The sequence below is a fragment of the Mus caroli genome, unplaced genomic scaffold (assembly GCF_978045245.1).
Source record: "Mus caroli unplaced genomic scaffold, Mus_caroli_1 scaffold_5, whole genome shotgun sequence".
In the NCBI taxonomy this organism is placed as follows: domain Eukaryota; kingdom Metazoa; phylum Chordata; class Mammalia; order Rodentia; family Muridae; genus Mus; species Mus caroli.
The window spans coordinates 155,106,414-155,127,032 of record NW_028227260.1 but is presented as its reverse complement, the minus strand read 5'-3'; the positions used below and the strand labels follow the sequence as shown (position 1 = coordinate 155,127,032).

Here is a 20,619-nt window from a genome sequence, read left to right as displayed (position 1 = left end):
AGAAAACCCAGGAATGGAAACTAATGCAGCCACTAAGGAAATCAGTGTGGAGACTCCTCAAAAAGCTAGAAATAGAACTACCAGAACTATTATATGATCCAGTTATACCACACTTGGGCATATACCCAAAAAACTCCATTTTATATTATAGAGTTGCCTGCTGATTATCCTTGTACATTGCTGCTCTACTCATAATAGTCAAATGGCCTAGATATCCATCAGCTGATAAATAGATCAAGATAATGTGGCATATTTATATAATGAAATATTATTTAGCTATCACAAAACTGAAATTATGACATAATAAAGCACATGGACGGATCTGGAAACAACTATTCTAAGTGAGGTAACCTAGACCAGACAGACAGACAAATGTTACTTGTTTGCTCTTATATGTGAATGTTAGCTTTGAATCTTCAGAAATATATGTTTAATTTGGAATATCCATAGAAGTTGGGAAGTTACTTAAGGGCATGGAAGCGGGGGGATTTCATGGTAGGGAAAATAGAACATGTTAGTAAATGGTTAAAAGGGATTTATGGGAAAAGGTTTGAATTTGGGTTGGGGTGGGAACAACCAGGAGAAGACGGCAAATAACATTTAAAGGCTTTTTGAAAAAGTCATATGGAAACCTATATGGCTCCCATAAGCTCATATATTTCAATTCATGGTTATTAGTATTTACAACTACTAGAGAGGGTTTAGGAAGTTTGAGGAAGTGTGTCACTAGGGCCCGGTATCACTCTCTTCCTGCTGATTAAGGTTCTGGATGCAGAACTCTCAGAGACTTCTTCAGCCCACAAGTCAGGATGCTTCCTACCATGACAACAATGGACTAAACCTCTGAAACTGTAAGCCATCCCTAATTAAATACTTTCCTTTATAAGAGTTGCCTTGGTTATGGTGTCTCTTCATAGCAATAGAACACTGACTGAGACAGAAGTTGGTACCACAATTATTGCTGCTACTTGTGGTAGTATGTGGATTTTGCATTAAGAAAGTAGTTGAACTCTTTAGGTGTGGCTTAAAGGGTCATACTAGTAGGAGTTTAGAAGAGAGTGGTTCTGAGAGCAATGTAGATTATGACAGCCCTGCTCAAGAGATTTCATAGGAAAATATTAAGTAAGTGCCCAGAGACAATTCTTGTGATATTTTGGTGAACACTGTAGCTGTTTTATGCCCTTGTCTAAAAAAATCTGCCTGAGGATAAATGAGAGAGTTTTGGATTAATATCATTGGCAGAGGAGATTTCAAGACCGCCTAGTATTGACTCTGGCAAGTGGTTATTAGTGGCCACTCCTATGCAAATTAATAATGAAAAGGAACAAGCTGAGCGATGAAAAATACAAAATGTATAGCTTGAGGAGAAAAGTGGCATCAGGAAGTGTAATGGAGCTGAGCTAAGTCTAGTGCTCAAGGAGATAAAAAGTTTACAGAAAAGCCTGAGGTTAAATGGAATAAAAGGAGTGAGTGTTGGCCTAGGGAAAGACCCCATCCAGCTTCCAACTTGTGGAAATGAATTAATGAAAAGCTTAAGCAGTGAAGGAAACTATTGAAAACAAAAAGCTAGTGAAGATTCAAACAAATGAGGGGCCAAGTTTCAGGCACAGAATTAGGCAGTTTTGGCCATTGTGGTTCTGGTTTTAGAGTCAAGGATACAAAAAAAGGGGTTGTGGTATCTTCCTCTGAGGCTAAGGAAAACTGCTGAGATTAGCCATATGTCAGAGAGGCAGTTGTATTGAGCTGTGAAAGTGAAGCTTAGATTTCAACAGAGTCCCCAAGAAGTTGTAGATGCAAGAGCTGTGGAATACCTGCCACAGAGAGCTGCAGACTGAGTGTAGAACCATGCCAAGAGAGAGAAAAATATATTGCAGTCTGTACTGGCTAGTTTTGTGTCAACTTGACACAGCTGGAGTTATCACAGAGAAAGGAGCTTCAGTTGAGGAAATGTCTCCATGAGATCCAACTGTAAGGCATTTTCTCAATTAGTGATCAAGGGTTTCAGGCCCCTTGTGGGTGGGACCATCTCTGGACTGGTAGTCTTGGTTCTGTAAGAGAGCAGGCTGAGCAAGCCAGGAGAAGCAAGCCAGTAAAGAACATCCATCCATGGCCTCTGCATCAGCACCTTCTTCCTGACCTGTTTGAGTTCTAGTCCTGACTTCCTTGGTGATAAACAACAGTATGGAATTGTAAGCTGAATAAACCCTTTCCTTCCCAACTTGCTTCTTGGTCATGATGTTTGTGCAGGAATAGAAAGCCTGACTAAGACATAGTCAACAAAGATGAAAAGAGTTAGAGATCTGTGTTGGCTAGTTTTATGTTAACTTGACATAAGCTAAAATCATCTGACAGGAAGAAACCTCAATTTAAAAATGCCTCTATAAGATTGGGCTGTAATTAGTGATTGATGTAGAAGGGCCCAGCCCACTGTGATTGGTGTTATCTCTGGGCTCTATAAAAATGTAGGCTGAACAAGCCACGCTGAACAAGACAATAAGAAGCACTTCCCCATGGCCTCTGCATCAGCTCCTGCTTATAGATTTCTGCCCTGAGTTCCTTCCTGACTTTCTTTGATGATTAACAGTGCTGTGAAAGTATAGGCAAATAAATTCTTTCCTCCACAAGCTACTTTGGTCAGGATATTTCATCACAGTAATAGTAATTCTATCTATACAAGATCCAAAAATTGTTTAGACATCAGACATGGATACACATAATTTGGAGTTTGCCCTGCTGGTTTTAGGTCTTGCTTTGGCCTAGTATTTCCTCACTATGCTCCCTTTCTCCTTTGGAACAGAAATGTATATTCAGTGCCATTGTATATTGGAAGTATGTGGTCTGTGATTTGATTTTGATTTTACAGAGGTTACTCTTAAAAGATTGCCTTGAGTCTCAGAAAAGACTTTGAATTTTGGATTTCTAAGAGTTGAGATTGTTATAGAATATGGGGTCTTTAAACCTAGTGCAGTGGACATGTACTAGAACCTATGAAGATAACCCTTGTGAGGACTCCTAGTAATGAAGGATACAGAGCCTAAACTGGCCATCTTTGGAAACTTGGAAAGGCTTCCATTAGTAAGATCAGGATACTAATACAGTCACAAAACACCTGGCCTGTCTGCAAGATGTGTTGGGGCAGTGGTGGCTCTGAGTTTGTGAGAGTTGACAACCAATGACTTGTCTAACTTGAAGCCCAAGCCACAAGAGGGAGCCCATGCCCAATACTGCTAGGATGGCCACCAATTGGAAACTAAATGGCTTGGAAATCTAGGGTAGAATGAAACATGATTGATTAAAAAAAAAAAAAAAAACGGGCTGGAGAGATGGCTCAGCGGTTAAGAGCACTGACTGTTCTTCCAAAGGTCCTGAGTTCAAATCCCAGCAACCACATGGTGGCTCACAACCATCCGTAATGAGATCTGGCTCCCTCTTCTGGAGTGTCTGAAGACAGCTACAGTGTACTTATAATAAATAAATAAATGTTAAAAAAAAACCCCAAAACTACAAATTGGTCCTTAATCATATTCTGCTATACTTATATACCAGTGCCCAGTTATCATCAGTGGGGCTTCTTGTAGCAGCTGATGGGAGTAGATACAGAGACCCACACCCAAATATTAGGCAGGGCTCAGTGTCTAAGGGTTTCCATTGCTGTGAAGAGGCACCATGACTTAGGCAACTCTTATAAAGGACAACATTTAACTGGGGCTGGCTTACAGGTTTAGAAGTTTAGTCCATTATCATCCTGGCAAGCATGCAGGCAGGCATGGTGCTAGAGGAGCTGAGAGTTCTACATCTTCATCCAAAGGAAGCCAGGAGCAGACTGTCTCTTCCACACTTGGTGGAGCTTCAAAGCCACCCGCACAGTAACACACTTCCTCCAATGAGGCCACACCCACTCCCACAAGGTCACACCTCCGAATAGTGCCACTCCCTGGGCCAAGCTTATTCAAGCCACCACACTCACGAAACCCTGAAGAAGAGTGGAATAAAGGATTGTAGGAGCCCAAAGAGTCAAGGATATGAGGAAAACACATTCCACAGCATTAACTAAGAAGGGCTCATAGGAGCTCACAGAGATTGAATTAGCAATCACAGAACCTACATGAGTCTGTGCGAGGTCCTGTACATACATGGTGTCGTTGTTTAGCTTAGAGTGCTTGTGGAACTCCTAACAACGGGAAGAGGTGTCTCTATTTCTTTTGCAGGCTCTGGGGATCCTTTTCTTCCTACTGAGTTACCTTGTCCAGCTTTGATATGAGGGTCTGTGCCCAATTTTATCGCATTTTGTTATGTCATGTTCTGTTGCTATCCCTGAGCAATCTGCTCTTTTCTGAAGGGAAACAGAGGAGTAGATCTGGAGGAAAGGGGAGGTGGGGGAAGGACTGGGAGGAATGAAAGGAGGGGAAGCCATGTCAGGATATATTTTATGAGAGAAGAATAAATTTTTAAAGAGTTGAACTAATTGTATTTGATGCATTATGATATGGTTATAAGCCTATGGGGACCAGGGAGTGGAATGAGGTGGTTTAAATAAGAATGGTCCTCATAGGCTTATATATTTGCATGCTTGATCATCAAGGAGTGTCACTACTTGAGAAGTATTGGGAGGTGTGGCCTTGACAGGATAAGTGTGGCATTGTTGGAAGAACTGTGTCACTAGGGGTGAGCTTGAAATTTCACAAGCACAAACCAGGCCAAGTGTGGCATTCTCTTCCTGCTGCCTGTGGATCTAGATGTAGAACACACAGCTACTTTTCCAGCACCATGTCTGCTACACACTGCCATGCTCCCTGTCTAGACAACAATGGAATAAATTTGCAACTGAAACTGTAAACAAACTCCAATTTAAAGCTTTCCTTTCTAAGAGTTGCCATGGTCATGGTTTCTTTTCATAGTAATAGAACACTAAGACATGTATTTAATATTGTAGAACACACAGACACACAGACACACAGGCACACAGACACACAGAGAGAGAGGGAGGGAGGGAGGGAGGGAGAGAGAGAGAGAGAGAGAGAGAGAGAGAGAGAGAGAGAGAGAGAGAGAGAGAGAATGGAGTTACCTTAAAATAGGGCAACAATGCTCCTACTTAATTTCACAGCTAACAAACAAAAAGCTCAATGCTGGGAATGGGTTACCTATTTTAGAGTTCTTAGTCAACGAGTTTACATAGATTCCCCAAACATTATAGGCTATTGCTAATGTTACTGTTTACCCTCTAGATGGTAAAAACCAATTACTGAAGACACCATACACTTGAGTAATAGAACATGGATAAATCAAACTGGTACTAACATGTAAGTTTCATCCATACTTATCTTTTCTCCACATATAATATTTTTATTGATTCTCAAACATTGTGCACCCTGATTACAATCTCTTCCGAGTCCTTCCAAGTCTAGGCCCTCTTATGAATTATACCCCTCCACACACACACACAAGAACAAAGAAAGAAAGAAAGAAACAACAATAAAAAACTTTATGTTTTTGACTTTATGTTATCTATGTATTCACTGGAGAAGGGCAAACTCTTAACAGTGTGTTCCCTAAACACAAACTGAATCCTTTTTAGCTTTCACAGTGCTAGACTTTTCTATGTACACTGTCAGGGGAGAAAAGTAGTTAAAATCTTGTTCAACTATGAACTCTGTAAGCTACAATAATGCCTGATCTGACAATATATGTCCACTGGTATAATACTGGAACAAATGCTATTGAAGTGACCAACTACTTTCTGCTTAGATCTAAGACTTGCTCCATGACCTGGAACCCATAACCATTATTGTTAAAAGGTCCAAGAACCTGAGATTTGATAAGTCATAGGCCCTAGAGGAGGACTTAATACTATTATTTTGCTAAATGGGCATAGTATTAAATTTACTTCTAATGACTTACTGCTATACCCATAGCTCAATGTATTTCTCAACCCTCATTAGACAAGTTTCTCCTTACAGTAGATGACAACTAATACAGAGACTCCCAACTGTTCAACATACAAAGAATAAGAGTGTTTAGCCTAATGTGGGACATATATATTAAGCACCTCCTACAGCTCAGGGATTTTTGTTGAAGATGGGATGGAAAGATTGTAAGAGCCAGAGAAGGTCAATAACAACATAGAACAGTGTTTTCTAGACACAACAGGGTAGTAACACCTATGAACTCAAAGCAAGGTAACAATATGCACAAAGCCTACACAAGCTTCAGCCAGAAAAAAAATTCCAATATGGGGTAGGGAAAAGTGGGTGTAAAAATCCTACCACTAGCTCATGAACTTTGGACACTTGATAGCTGCTGGGAGAAGGAATACCACCTTTCTTCATCAGAGTAACACCCAGTAGGTTGAACACACACAGAGAAGGTCCCACTACTAAGACTAGATGGACAATACAAAGTGGACTCAAATTAGAAAGAAAAAGAAGAAATCTCAAAAGTTGGGTGGGAAGGTAAGAGAAAGTGGAGAGGATGGTTATGGAAGGAATTGTGGGAGGAGGCATGAATATGCTCCAAGTACATTATTTGAAATTTCCAAAGAATAAAAAAAATATTGTTAAACATATATGGAGAGTAACAGACAAATACAACTGATATTTAACCCTGGCCTCCACTTGTGCTATGCATAAGCACATGCACATGCACACACATAAATTCATACCATACATATAATACATACATACAAAGAGACATTAAAATAAAAAGATGATTTTCATGTTCATTTTTAATATGGCTACTAGAAAATGCCAAATAATACATGTGATTTTATGTACATCATATTTCCATTGATGATGGCTCATCTTGATGAAATAGCAAAGTCAGATAATCTGAGAGTCTGTATACATTTAAAAATTTTAAGCTAACCTACTTCAAGTATTAGTACATCTTAGCTTACCACAGTAGACTATATTAAGTAGGTACTACCTAATACCCAAGGGATAGAAATCTTCTGAAAAAAAGACAGACTTAATTATATAAAAGAAGCTACAATTTATTTGCTTTTAAGATTAAGGACTAAGATACCTATTTTGTATAAAAATGAAGAACACTAGAGGACTCAGGCACCTACTCAGTAGGAGATATCTCATCAAAGAAAATACATGGTCTTGAAAATAGTGTCTTAGTTAGGTTTCCATTGCTGTGAAGAGGCACCATAATCAAGGCAACTCTTATAAAGAACAACAGTTAATTGAGGCTGTCTTATAGTTCAGAGATTCAGTCCATTATAATCATGGCAGGAAGCATGGCAGTGTCTAGGCAGACATGGTAATGAAGAAGGAGCTGAGAGTTCTACACCTTGATCCAAAGGCAGACGGGAGAAGACTACCTTGTATACTGAGTGGAGCCTGAGCATAGGAGTCCTCAAAGCCTACCCCCACAGTGACTCAAGTACTCTAATAAGGCCACATCTCCTCCAATAAGGCCACACCTTCTAATAGTGTCACTCCCTATGGCCAAGCATACAAACATGCGAATCTATGGGGACCAAATCTATGCAAACTACCACAGGTAGTAAATTCAAATTTATAGAAACCATTCTGATGTTAGATTCCAAGTAGAAATAAATGGGATTGATCTGCATATTAAATTCTATTCCAAATGACTAATTTTTTAATATTTCTGAACAAACTTAGTTATTCTATTCTATAGTTTCCTCATATGTTAAATGATATTCTATGGGAAAGACTACATAATGATAGTATTTTGAACTTGGTGAATGTTGATACATTTCCCATAGTTTTCTGACCTTGATCCAAGAAAAGGGCTCCTTGGTACTCCAGGCATTGATTGATCCAGAATAATGAAGTCTTGCCAGGTTTGGGGCCCACTGTCCTTTGTCCAAGAAAGAAGAGAGAGATTATATTATTATATTTTCAATTGAATTTATCTTAAAAAAACTTGGGAACAACAGTATTATCTAGAGAAAGGTTAATTCTAGCTGCAGAAGATATAAAGCATAAAAGTTTTATAGCATGGCAGTATTGATTATTGTCTAAAGGATTTGATTTTTGGTGTTGTATATTCTATGTTCTAGTTTCTTTGGGAGGAGGCAGTACTGGGGAATGAACCTGGAGCTTTGCATGTGTTAAGCAAGTGCTCTACCACTGAGCTATATATATGCAATATACAAGTGGTACTAAAATGTTTCTTTACCATATAATGTACATTTATTATAGAAATGCTAGAAAATTTTAAAATAGCAAAAATAAATAAAAAGCATAGTGTTTCTATTCAGAAATACATTAAATAAATAATAATTAAACCTCATTTCCAAGGGGAATTTTCACCTTTAAAGTAGATGTTGACAGACACACACACACACACACACACACACACACACACACACACAGGTAATAAAATTTTTTTCTCAAGGTAATATTTTAAGTGATTATTTGGAAATTTCACATAATACACCCTGATTACACTCACTTCTCAATTTTCTCAGGTCCCCTCCCTCCACTATTGTGATCTTCCCCCAAGAAAAGGAAGGAGAAAAATATCCGATTTGTGCTGGCTATATACTCACTGGAACACAGTCAAACTCCCAATGGCAAGCCCCTTAAGAAAAACTGAGTCCCTCCCTACCTGTGCCCCTGAATATTTGGAAAGAGGAAGTAGACTGGAAGATTGGGAGGAGGAGTATGAAAGGATAATAGGGGACAATGTATAGAATCAAAGTATATTATATTCAATTAAGAAAACAAAAATATCACAGTGAAAGCAACTGTTTTGCACAAATAATATAGAGTAAAATAGAAAATTATTCTTAACTCATATACAAAAACCATAGACAATGATCTGTAATCCCTTATTCTAGAATAATTTTCTATAAACACTATTTAAGCTTGACTATCACTGTTCAGAAGAAACGGTAGCTTCTTATTATGCTCAATAGAATAGACTCTCGGGAGCAGTTCTGAAGGTACTAGAGGAGGGTATTTCAAGAGTTAATGTCATTGCCTAGTTAAGCCTGAATTAAGGTAAGGGGCCTAAATTAAGATGGTCATATAGGAAATGGAAAGAAGAATATGGACTTGAGAAGAGTCCAGTGAGAAGAAGTAAGAAAAGAATGGAGACAGGCTGAAGAGATGGTGCACCAGTTAAGAGCACTTTTTGCTCTTCCAGAGGACCCAGGTTTGGTTCCCAGCAACCACAAGGCAGCTCACAAAATGTAACTCCAGCTTCAGGGAATTCTATACCCTCTTCTGGCCTCTGTGGGCATTAGGCATGTCCATTTCCATGAAGACAAAACATCCATATATGTAAAATGATATAATGTAAAAAAGAGAAAAGTATGGAAGGGAGTAGATTGATTATTTGAAACTGTTCAACAGAAATGAAAAAAAAAAAAAACCAGCCCTGATTCTTATGGCAAAAATAATGGTATTTACCATAATGTCCTGAAGCTGTAATCTGGAAATCACGGATGCTTCCAGAAGCCATTCCAAGAGGAATCTGACACTCTGAAATCAAACACAGAAGCTAGAAATGACTCATAACCCATTAAATTATAATATTTTTAGGTAAGTGGTTGTTCTATTACTTGTTTAAGAATTGTCTTAGTGTTTTACTGCTGTGAAGAGACACCATGACCAAGACAACTCTGGTAAGAATAACATTTATTTGGGGCTGGTTTATAGGTTAAGAGGTTCAGTCCACTTCCGGCCGGACCAGCACCAGGGTAGCTAGAGCGCAGGGTCAGCTGACACCCGCAAGCTACCCAGGACCTCCGCCACAGGATTTTGAGACTGCTGGTGAATGGAACACAGCTTCTGCTCCAGTCCAATCACACGGGACCTGAGACTGCTTTGGTTGGGGAGGCAGAAATCCGGCCTCAGTAGGGCCACAAGCCTCTCCGGTCAGAAAAGCTCCGGGGTAGCTAGGGCACAGAGTCGGCTGACACTCGCCAGCTACCCACAACACCCGCCACAGGATCTTAAGACTTCTGGTGAGTGGAACACAGCTTCTGCTCCAATCCAATTGCATGGGACCTGAGACTGCTTTGGTTGGGGAGGCAGAAATCCGGCCTCAGTAGGGCCACAAGCCTCTCCGGTCAGAAAAGCGCCTGGGTAGCTAGGGCGCAGGGTCGGCTGACACTCGCCAGCTACCCACAACACCCGCCACAGGATCTTAAGACTTCTGGTGAGTGGAACACAGCTTCTGCTCCAATCCAATTGCGCGCGGGACCTGAGACTGCATTAGTTAGGGAAGCAGAAAAACGGCCTGAGTAGGATCACAGGCCACTTCTGGCCTGACCAGCACCAGGGTACTAGAGCGCAGGGTCGGCTGACACCCGCCAGCTACCCACGACCCCCGCCACAGGATTTTGAGACTGCTGGTGAGTGGAACACAGCTTCTGCTCCAATCTTTAAACAGTGACAACGACAACAACTAACCCCAGAGATTACCAGATGGCGAAAGGTAAACGTAATAATCTTACTAACAGAAACCAAGACCACTCACCATCATCAGAACCCAGCACTCCCACTTCGCCCAGTCCAGGGCACCCCAACACACCGGAAAAGCTAGACACGGATCTAAAAGCATATCTCATGATGATGGTAGAGGACTTCAAGAAGGACTTTAATAACACACTTAAAGAAATACAAAGGAACACTGGTAAACAGGTAGAAGACATTAAAGAGGAAGCACAAAAATCCCTTAAAGAATTGCAGGAGAACACTGCTAAAGAGTTACAAATCCTTAAAGAAAAATAGGATAACATAATCAAACGGGTAGAAGTCCTTACAGAAAAACAGGAAAACACATCCAAACAGATGATGGAATTGAACAAAACCATACTAGACCTAAAAAGGGAAGTAGACACAATAAAGAAAACCCAAAATGAGGCAACACTGGAGATAGAAACCCTAGGAAAGAAATCTGGAACAATAGATACGAGCATCAGTAACAGAATACAAGAGATGGAAGAGAGAATCTCAGGTGCAGAAGACTCCATAGAGAACATCGGCACAACAATCAAGGAAAATGTAAAATGCAAAAAGATCCTAACTCAAAACATCCAAGAAATACAGGACACAATGAGAAGACCAAACCTACGGATAATAGGAGTGGATGAGAATGAAGATTTTCAACTCAAAGGACCAGCAAACATCTTCAACAAAATTATAGAAGAAAACTTCCCAAATCTAAAGAAAGAGATGCCCATGAACATACAAGAAGCCTACAGAACTCCAAATAGACTGGACCAGAAAAGAAATACCTCCCGACACATAATAATCAGAACAACAAATGCTCTAAATAAAGACAGAATACTAAAAGCAGTAAGAGAAAAAGGCCAAGTAACATATAAAGGCAAGCCTATCATAATTACACCAGATTTCTCACCAAAGACTATGAAAGCCAGAAGATCCTGGACGGATGTTATACAGACACTAAAAGAACACAAACTCCAGCCCAGGCTACTATACCCAGCCAAACTCTCAATTAACATAGATGGAGAAACCAAAGTATTCCAGGACAAAACCAAATTCACACATTATCTCTCCACGAATCCAGCCCTTCAAAGGATAATAACAGAAAAAAAACCAATACAAGGACAGGAACCACGCCCTAGAAACAACAAGAAGGTAATCCCTCAACAAACCGAAAAGAAGACAGCCACAAGAACAGAATGCCAACTTTAACAACAAAAATAACAGGAAACAACAATTACTTTTCCTTAATATCTCTTAATATCAATGGACTCAACTCCCCGATAAACAGACATAGACTAACAAACTGGCTACACAAACAAGACCCAACATTTTGCTGCTTACAGGAAACTCATCTCAGAGAAAAAGATAGACACTACCTCAGAATGAAAGGCTGGAAAACAATTTTCCAAGCAAATGGTATGAAGAAACAAGCTGGAGTAGCCATTCTAATATCTGATAAGATTGACTTCCAACCCAAAGTCATTAAAAAAGACAGGGAGGGACACTTCATACTCATCAAAGGTAAAATCCTCCAAGAGGAACTATCAATCCTGAATATCTATGCTCCAAATACAAAGGCAGCCACATTCATTAAAGAAACTTTAGTAAATCTCAAAGCACATATTGCACCTCATACAATAATAGTGGGAGACTTCAACACACCACTTTCACCAATGACCAAATCATGGAAACAGAAACTAAACAGGGACACAGTGAAACTAACAGAAATTATGAATCAAATGGATCTGGCAGATATCTACAGAACATTCTATCCTAAAACAAAAGGATATACCTTCTTTTCAGCACCTCATGGTACCTTCTCCAAAATTGACCACATAATTGGTCACAAAACAGGCCTCAACAGATACCAAAATATTGAAATTGTCCCATGCATCCTATCAGATCACCATGGACTAAGGCTGATCTTCAATAACAAAATAAATAATAGAAAGCCAACCTTCACGTGGAAACTGAACAACACTCTTCTAATTGATACCTTGGTCAAGGAAGGAATGAAGAAAGAAATTAAGGACTTTTAGAGTTCAATGAAAATGAAGCCACAACATACCCAAACTTATGGGACGCAATGAAAGCATTTCTAAGAGGAAAACTCATAGCTCTGAGTGCCTCCAAAAGGAAACTAGAGAGAGCACACATTAGCAGCTTGACAACATACCTAAAAGCACTAGAACAAAAGGAAGCAAATTCACCCAAGAGGAGTAGACGGCAGGAAATAATCAAACTCAGGGGCAAAATCAACCAAGTGGAAACAAGAAGAACTATTCAAAGAATCAACCAATCAAGGAGCTGGTTCTTGGAGAAAATCAACAAGATAGATAAACCCTTAGCCAGACTCACTAGAGGGCACAGGGAAAGCATCCTAATTAACAAAATCAGAAATGAAAAAGGAGACATAACAACAGATCCTGAAGACATCCAAAACACCATCAGATCCTTCTACCAAAGGCTATACTCAACAAAACTGGAGAACCTGGATGAAATGGAGAAGTTCCTAGACAGATACCAGGTACCGAAGTTGAATCAAGATCAGGTTAATGATCTAAACAGCCCTATATCCCCCAAAGAAATAGAAGCAGTCATTGATAGTCTCCCAACTAAAAAAAGCCCAGGACCAGACGGGTTTAGTGCAGAGTTCTATCAGACCTTCAAAGAAGATCTAATCCCAGTTCTTCACAAACTATTCCACAAAATAGAAACAGAAGGTACTCTACCCAACTCATTCTATGAAGCCACAATTACTCTGATACCTAAACCACAAAAAGACCCAACAAAGATAGAAAACTTCAGACCAATATCCCTTATGAATATTGATGCAAAAATCCTCAATAAAGTTCTTGCTAACCGAATCCAAGAACACATCAAAACAATCATCCATCCTGACCAAGTAGGTTTCATCCCAGGGATGCAGGGATGGTTCAATATACGGAAATCCATCAACGTAATCCAGTATATAAACAAACTCAAAGACAAAAACCACATGGTCATCTCGTTAGATGCGGAAAAAGCATTTGACAAGATCCAACACCCATTCATGATAAAAGTCTTGGAAAGATCAGGAATTCAAGGCCCATACCTAAACATGATAAAAGCAATCTACAGCAAACCAGTAGCCAACATCAAAGTAAATGGTGAGAAGCTTGAAGCAATCCCTCTAAAATCAGGGACTAGACAAGGCTGTCCACTTTCTCCATACCTATTCAACATTGTACTTGAAGTCCTAGCCAGAGCAATTTGACAACAAAAGGAGATCAAAGGGATACAAATTGGAAAAGATGAAGTCAAAATATCACTTTTTGCAGATGATATGATAGTATATATAAGTGACCCTAAAAATTCCACCAGAGAACTCCTAAGCCTGATAAACAGCTTCTGTGAAGTAGCTGGATATAAAATTAACTCAAACAAATCAATGGCCTTTCTCTACACAAAGAATAAACAGGCTAAGAAAGAAATTAGGGAAACAACACCCTTCTCAATAGTCACAAATAATATAAAATATCTTGGCGTGACTCTAACTAAGGAAGTGAAAGATCTGTATAATAAAAACTTCAAGTCTCTGAAGAAAGAAATTATAGAAGATCTCAGAAGATGGAAAGATCTCCCATGCTCATGGATTGGCAGGATCAACATTGTAAAAATGGTTATCTTGCCAAAAGCAATCTACAGATTCAATGCAATCCCCATCAAAATTCCAACTCAATTCTTCAACGAATTAGAAAGTGCAATCTGCAAATTCATCTGGAATAACAAAAAACCTAGGATAGCAAAAACTCTTCTCAAGGATAAAAGAACCTCTGGTGGAATCACCATGCCGGACCTAAAGCTTTACTACAGAGCAATTGTGATAAAAACTGCATGGTACTGGTATAGTGACAGACTAATAGACCAATGGAATAGAATTGAAGACCCAGAAATGAACCCACACACTTACGGTCACTTGATCTTCGACAAGGGAGCTAAAACCATCCAGTGGAAGAAAGACAGCATTTTCAACAAATGGTGCTGGCACAACTGGTTGTTAACATGTAGAAGAATGCGAATCGATCCATTCCTATCTCCTTGTACTAAGGTCAAGTCTAAGTGGATCAAGGAACTTCACATAAAACCAGAGACACTGAAACTTACAGAGGAGAAAGTGGGGAAAAGCCTTGAAGATATGGGCACAGGGGAAAGATTCTTGAATAGAACAGTAATGGCTTGCGCTGTAAGATCGAGAATTGACAAGTGGGACCTCATGAAACTGCAAAGCTTCTGCAAGGCTAAAGACACCATCAATAAGACAAAAAAACCACCAACAGATTAGGATCTTCACCTATCGTAAATCAGATAAGGGACTAATATCCAATATATATAAAGAACTCAAGAAGGTGGACTCCAGAAAGTCAAATAACCCCATTAAAAAATGGGGCTCAGAACTGAACAAAGAATTCTCACCTGAGAAATACCGAATGGCAGAGAAGCACCTGAAAAAATGTTCAACATCCTTAATCATCAGGGAAATGCAAATCAAAACAACCCTGAGATTCCACCTCACACCAGTCAGAATGGCTAAGATCAAAAATTCAGGTGACAGCAGATGCTGGCGAGGATGTGGAGAAAGAGGAACACTCCTCCATTGTTGGTGGGATTGCAACCTTGTACAACCACTCTGGAAATCAGTCTGGCGGTTCCTCAGAAAATTGGACATAGTACTACCAGAGGATCCAGCAATACCTCTCCTGGGCATATATCCAGAAGATGTCCCAACCGGTAAAAAGGACACATGCTCCACTATGTTCATAGCAGCCCTATTTATAATAGCCAGAAGCTGGAAAGAACCCAGATGTCCCTCAACAGAGGAATGGATACAGAAATTATGGTACATTTACACAATGGAGTACTACTCAGCTATTAAAAAGAATGAATTTATGAAATTCCTAGCCAAATGGATGGACCTGGAGGGCATCATCTTGAGTGAAGTAACACAATCACAAAAGAACTCACACAATATGTATTCACTGATAAGTGGATATTAGCCCAAAACTTAGGATACCCAAGATTTAAGATACAATTTGCTAAATGCATGAAACTCAAGAAGAATGAAGACCAAGCCGGGCGTGGTGGCGCACGCCTTTAGTCCCAGCACTCGGGAGGCAGAGGCAGGCGGATTTCTGAGTTCGAGGCCAGCCTGGTCTACAAAGTGAGTGCCAGGACAGCCAGGGCTACACAGAGAAACCCTGTCTCAAAAAAAAACCAAAAAAAAAAAAAAACCAAAAAAAAAAAAAAAAAGAAGAATGAAGACCAAAGTGTGGACACTGTGCCCCTTCTTAGAATTGGGAACAAAACACCCAGGAAAGGAGTTACAGAGACAAAGTTCGTAGCTGTGATGAAAGGATGGACCATTTAGAGACTGCCGTATCCAGGGATCCATCCCATAATCAGCTTCTAAACGCTGACACCATTGCATACACTAGCAAGATTTTGCTGAAAGGACCCAAATATAGCTGTCTCTTGTGAGACGATGCCGGGGCCTAGCAAACACAGGAGTGGATGTTCACCGTCAGCTATTGGATGTATCACAGGGCTCCCAATGGAGAAGCTAGAGAAAGTACCCAAGGAGCTAAAGGGATCTGCAACCCTATTGTGGAACAACATGATGTACTAACCAGAACCCTGGAGCTCTTGTCTCTAGCTGCATATGTATCGAAAGATGGCCTAGTCGGCCATCACTGGAAAGAGAGGCCCATTGGACTTGCAAACTTTATATGCCCCAATATAGGGGAATGCCAGGGCCAAAAGAATGGGAATGGGTGGGTAGGGAAGTGGGGGGCGCTATGGGGGACTTTTGGGATAGCATTGGAAATGTAACTGAGGAAAATATGTAATAAAAATATTAAAAATTAAAAAAAAATTAACATTCCTTCTACCCTGTGGGTTTTCAGGATAAAACTAAGGATATCAGTCTTGATAGCAAGAGTCTTTACCCACAGAACCATTTCTCCAACTTAAGCCAAATGCATACAATTGTCTCAGTAAAATATTTTCTAAATAACTTAAGTATACTTGAGGACAAGGATACACTTCAGAAACAATGATCAAAATGTATAGCATCCTTATATACCTTATTTACATTTCATTAGATGCTTGGTTGCTTATATTAATTAACTTTCTTCAAACCATTATTTTATCTTTAAAACATTTTTGTAAAACATTATTGTAAAATGTCAGTAATGTTTTAAACATACAATAACAGTTTATTAGTACAATTTGGGTTTTTCTTATTTTAAAATACAATTTTCTATGGGGTTTAAGGTTAGGTGTTATTTTTTTATGCATAAAATGTTATGAAGTGGTTTATGGGTTTTGTTAAAGATGTATAATGCAGTGCTGTAATATATGTGCACACTGAGAAATAATTATACCAATTAAAGTCAATTAACATTTCAAAAAAAAAAGAGGTTCAGTCCATTATCATCAAGGCAGGAGTATGGCAGCATGCAGGCAGGCATAGTTCAGGACGAGCTGACAGTTCTACATTTTCATCTGAAGGCTACTAGTAGAAGACTGACTTCCAGACAGCTAGGGTTGAGGGTCTTATATTCCACACCCACAGTGACATACCTACTTCAACAAGGCCACACCTACTAATAGTGCCACTCCCTGGGCCGAGCATATACAAACCTTCACAAGGTTATATCCCCAAACTCTTACAAGTGAAATTTCTAAGTTATCTCTGGTATTTAAATCAAAATTAAGTTCCCAAATCTGCTATTGTAAAATTGAAGACTTTTAAGCAACAGTCTGCTAAATATCACAGCTTGATATTCAAAGGGCCCAAAGCTCATTCATTTTAAATTTAATAGTAATACAAGCTTGTTTTTGACAAAGACAGCCACTTCAAGGAGGAGGGAAATTATACAGAAATAGACTGAATGGTTAGTGAACTTCTATCCATAGTTACTCACGCTTGCTGTACACCAGAAAAAGAGTGCTCATCCCAGCCTGTAAGTGCTCGCCAATAAGGCATTCTACTCGCCAAATTCCAGCTCTGGATGGTATCATTTCCAGTGTCTCAAAAACACCTTTTAAAATGAAAAGGAAGAAAAATTGTATTTCATTAAAAAATGAGTATGGAATAAATTGGCTTATTTACAATATGTAATATGAAAATAGAGTTACCAAAATTCAGTTCCATCACCTTAGATCTCTCAAGTGCAAAGGATTTACCATGTGATGTTTTGCTCTGAAAAAAATCCTAGAGGTATCTTTACTATTGGCCAGATGTAACCTTCAAGGTGAATAGAAATCACAATAAGATCATCTAGGATCCAGGGCACTAAGTAAAGGGATCTCAAGTTATAAGAAGCTGGAGGGATGGGAGAAGCTGGACAGGTGGCTCAGGGGTTAAATGTGCAAGTGGTCTTGCAGAGGACCTGAGTTTGGTATCCAATTACCTATGTCAGGTCATTCACAACTGCCTGCAATTACAATTCAAGGGGTTCTGATGACTTCTTCTGACCTTCGTGGGCACCAGACACTTATATGTGCATACAGACACAGACATAAAGACACACACACACACACACACACACACACACACACACACACACACACACACACACCTGTACTATTTAAAAGGGACAAATGGAGAACTGAAATAAAACTGTGTTTTGATCAACACTGTCATTAGTGCTTCATCAATATATTGGTTACATCTGTAAACAAATCAGTCTTGATAGCTGCTAGTATCATGTGGGATTTGAGAGGAATATAATAAAAGATTCTTAGGGAAGTACTATCTGGTTTAAGTAGTTTTTATGCATCTGAAATTATCTCATTCATTTGCTAATGTATTTAAATTTGTGTATAGGATAAGGTTACTTTGAAAAAGTAAGGCATTTCAGCAAGGAGATTCTCTGAAACTCATTATATCAATAGTACCATTTAAAGTAAGTTATCAATAAATACAGTAGATAGAGGACAGTATAAGCTATCTCACACCTGGGTAGAGGTTGAACACTGCCATTTTATACTCCTCTTTTTTCCGTACAGTGAAAACATGTCCACTGAAATGAATAGATTGGATGTTCTCATTGTTGCCCATGCTGAGAAGATACCATCGAATCCTTTGATCTTGAGCCATTACTAAGCCTGGTAGGGTATCCATTACATAACCATTGATTGCTAGAGAAGAACACAGAGAAAATTACTAAATTCTATCACTTAAGTTCCTGTTTCTCCACAGATAATACTGACATCCTTCAGCATTTCACTTATTACTTTTCAAGTCTCTGGCTCATGGCTCATTTGAAAAAGTACACACTATATTTCACATTGAGCATAATTTATGTATGGATTTTATTACCATGGAAGCGATAATTCTCTTTCAAAGTGGGGTCTTCCATCTGGAAATTGCAGGGTGTCTTGCAGTTCCTTTCCACATTTTCAGTGAAGTACCAGCTCTTGGTCTCATCAAAGATAGTGAAAAGCAGAGCAAATTCCTGTACTGACACTTGTCTCCCATGAGCAGGATTCAGTGTGTTCGTGTGGCAAATCAGAAGGGGTCCAATTAATCCCGAGTGCATATCTCTTTCCTAGAGTTCCCAGGAGGGCATTAATTGTATTAGTGTAAGTTCTCTCTTATCAACTTGCATGCCAAAGTACCACTCATTCTATGTAGTAGATTCCAGAGTAATATTTCTAACATAGAAAAGTGACATCACTTCCCTTGCTTAAAAATCTCACTGTTCTTAGGATAAATACCAAAATGCTTACCATAGAAGATAAAAATCAGGCTGGAAAAGATAGCTCAATGGTTAAGACCACTGGCTGCTCTTCCAGAAGATCTGTGTTTTATTCCCAGTACCCACATTTCAGCTCACAACTGTTTTTAACTCCAGTTCCAGGGGATCCAAAGCCTCCTATGGTCTTTGTGGACAATAGGCATACACATGATGCACAGATGTAAACACAGGCAAAACACCAATACTCATTAAAAAATTCCAAAAAAGAAATAATAAAGACCCTTTTTTTAAAAAAAAAAAAGTGAGAATATGGATATCCAAATAAAGAACGGCTTACAAGATCAACATCAGAGAAGTAAGCCCAGGCCTTGCAGTCAAACTCATCTTCTGTGGGTGCCATATGATGTTGTACTTTCCAAAAATAAATTTTGGTTTCATTAGGCTTGACAAAGTTTCTTCTAGGGTCTTCTCCTCTCTGATCTTCTTTATAAGAAATGAGGCTAGAATAGAAGGAGTAGGGACGGGAGGCCTGGTTTTTGAAAGTTACCTGAAGACGAAAAAAATCCAGGAGAATATTTTTTTAGAATATTAAAATCTTAAGGTTTTATATCTGTATCCCTCAATCTTTTGGTCTATATCCAATTTTTATTAACTTAGACTTTAAGAAGAAAGTTATGAGAAAAATTTGGATTCTAGTTTTATAAGATGAAAATTACAGAGGAGAAACTTATTAAACACCTAAAAGTAAACAGAAAATCTCACTATGTCTTGAAGAGTGACTATTTAAGGTTTCTTATAACAAATTCCAAGATGGATATATATTATCTTTAAAATTTTTTATTTATTTTCATCAGTTCTTTGAGAATTCCAAACTGTAACTTGATTAAATTCATCTGTACTTTTTCTCCCAGATCAAAACCTACATCCCTACTCACCCACTTTGTGTCCTTTTAAAAAATGTTTTCTTTTTAGATTAAAAAAAAGTATGGGGCTGGAGAGATGGTTCAGCGGGTAAGAGCACTGAGTGCTCTTCCGAAGGTCCTGAGTTCAAATTCTAGCAACCACATGGTGGCTTACAACCACCTGTAATGACATCTGATGCCCTCTTCTGGTACATCTGAAGACAGCTACAATGTACTTATATATAAAATAATAAATAAATCTTTTTTAAAAAGTATGCACATTTATCATAAAATATATGCAAAGTAAAATAAATTCCAAGTTAGAAAAAAATGTATCTATAATCCCATAGCTTTAGAGGCTTCTATGTTTATTAGCAGTCAGCTGGAAAAAATGAATGAATATTTTTGGAATAAAATAAATTAACTTTGATCTTTTTCTTAAAATGCACCAAAAGTTACTTACATTTTGTAGGACTTAATGAGATATAGTTGAGTAATAAAAGTATTTTCCTTAAAAAAGTATTTTCCTAAGTTTAC

General features: G+C 38.8%; 1 protein-coding gene across 6 annotated transcripts in view; it reads right to left on the bottom strand.

The window, feature by feature from the left end:
• Nucleotides 1-20,619, bottom strand: part of F8 (coagulation factor VIII) — a 231,296-nt gene that overhangs the window by 70,080 nt on the left and 140,597 nt on the right. For all 6 annotated transcript variants that reach the window (XM_085838324.1, XM_085838320.1, XM_085838319.1 and 3 more), the window contains 6 exons: nt 19,518-19,727; nt 18,802-19,030; nt 18,438-18,620; nt 17,402-17,518; nt 9,390-9,461; nt 7,745-7,830 (listed from right to left, as the gene is read on the bottom strand). In XM_085838324.1, the coding sequence (XP_085694450.1) occupies nt 7,745-7,830; nt 9,390-9,461; nt 17,402-17,518; nt 18,438-18,620; nt 18,802-19,030; nt 19,518-19,727 (897 nt within the window). The remainder of the gene's footprint in view (nt 1-7,744; nt 7,831-9,389; nt 9,462-17,401; nt 17,519-18,437; nt 18,621-18,801; nt 19,031-19,517; nt 19,728-20,619) is intronic.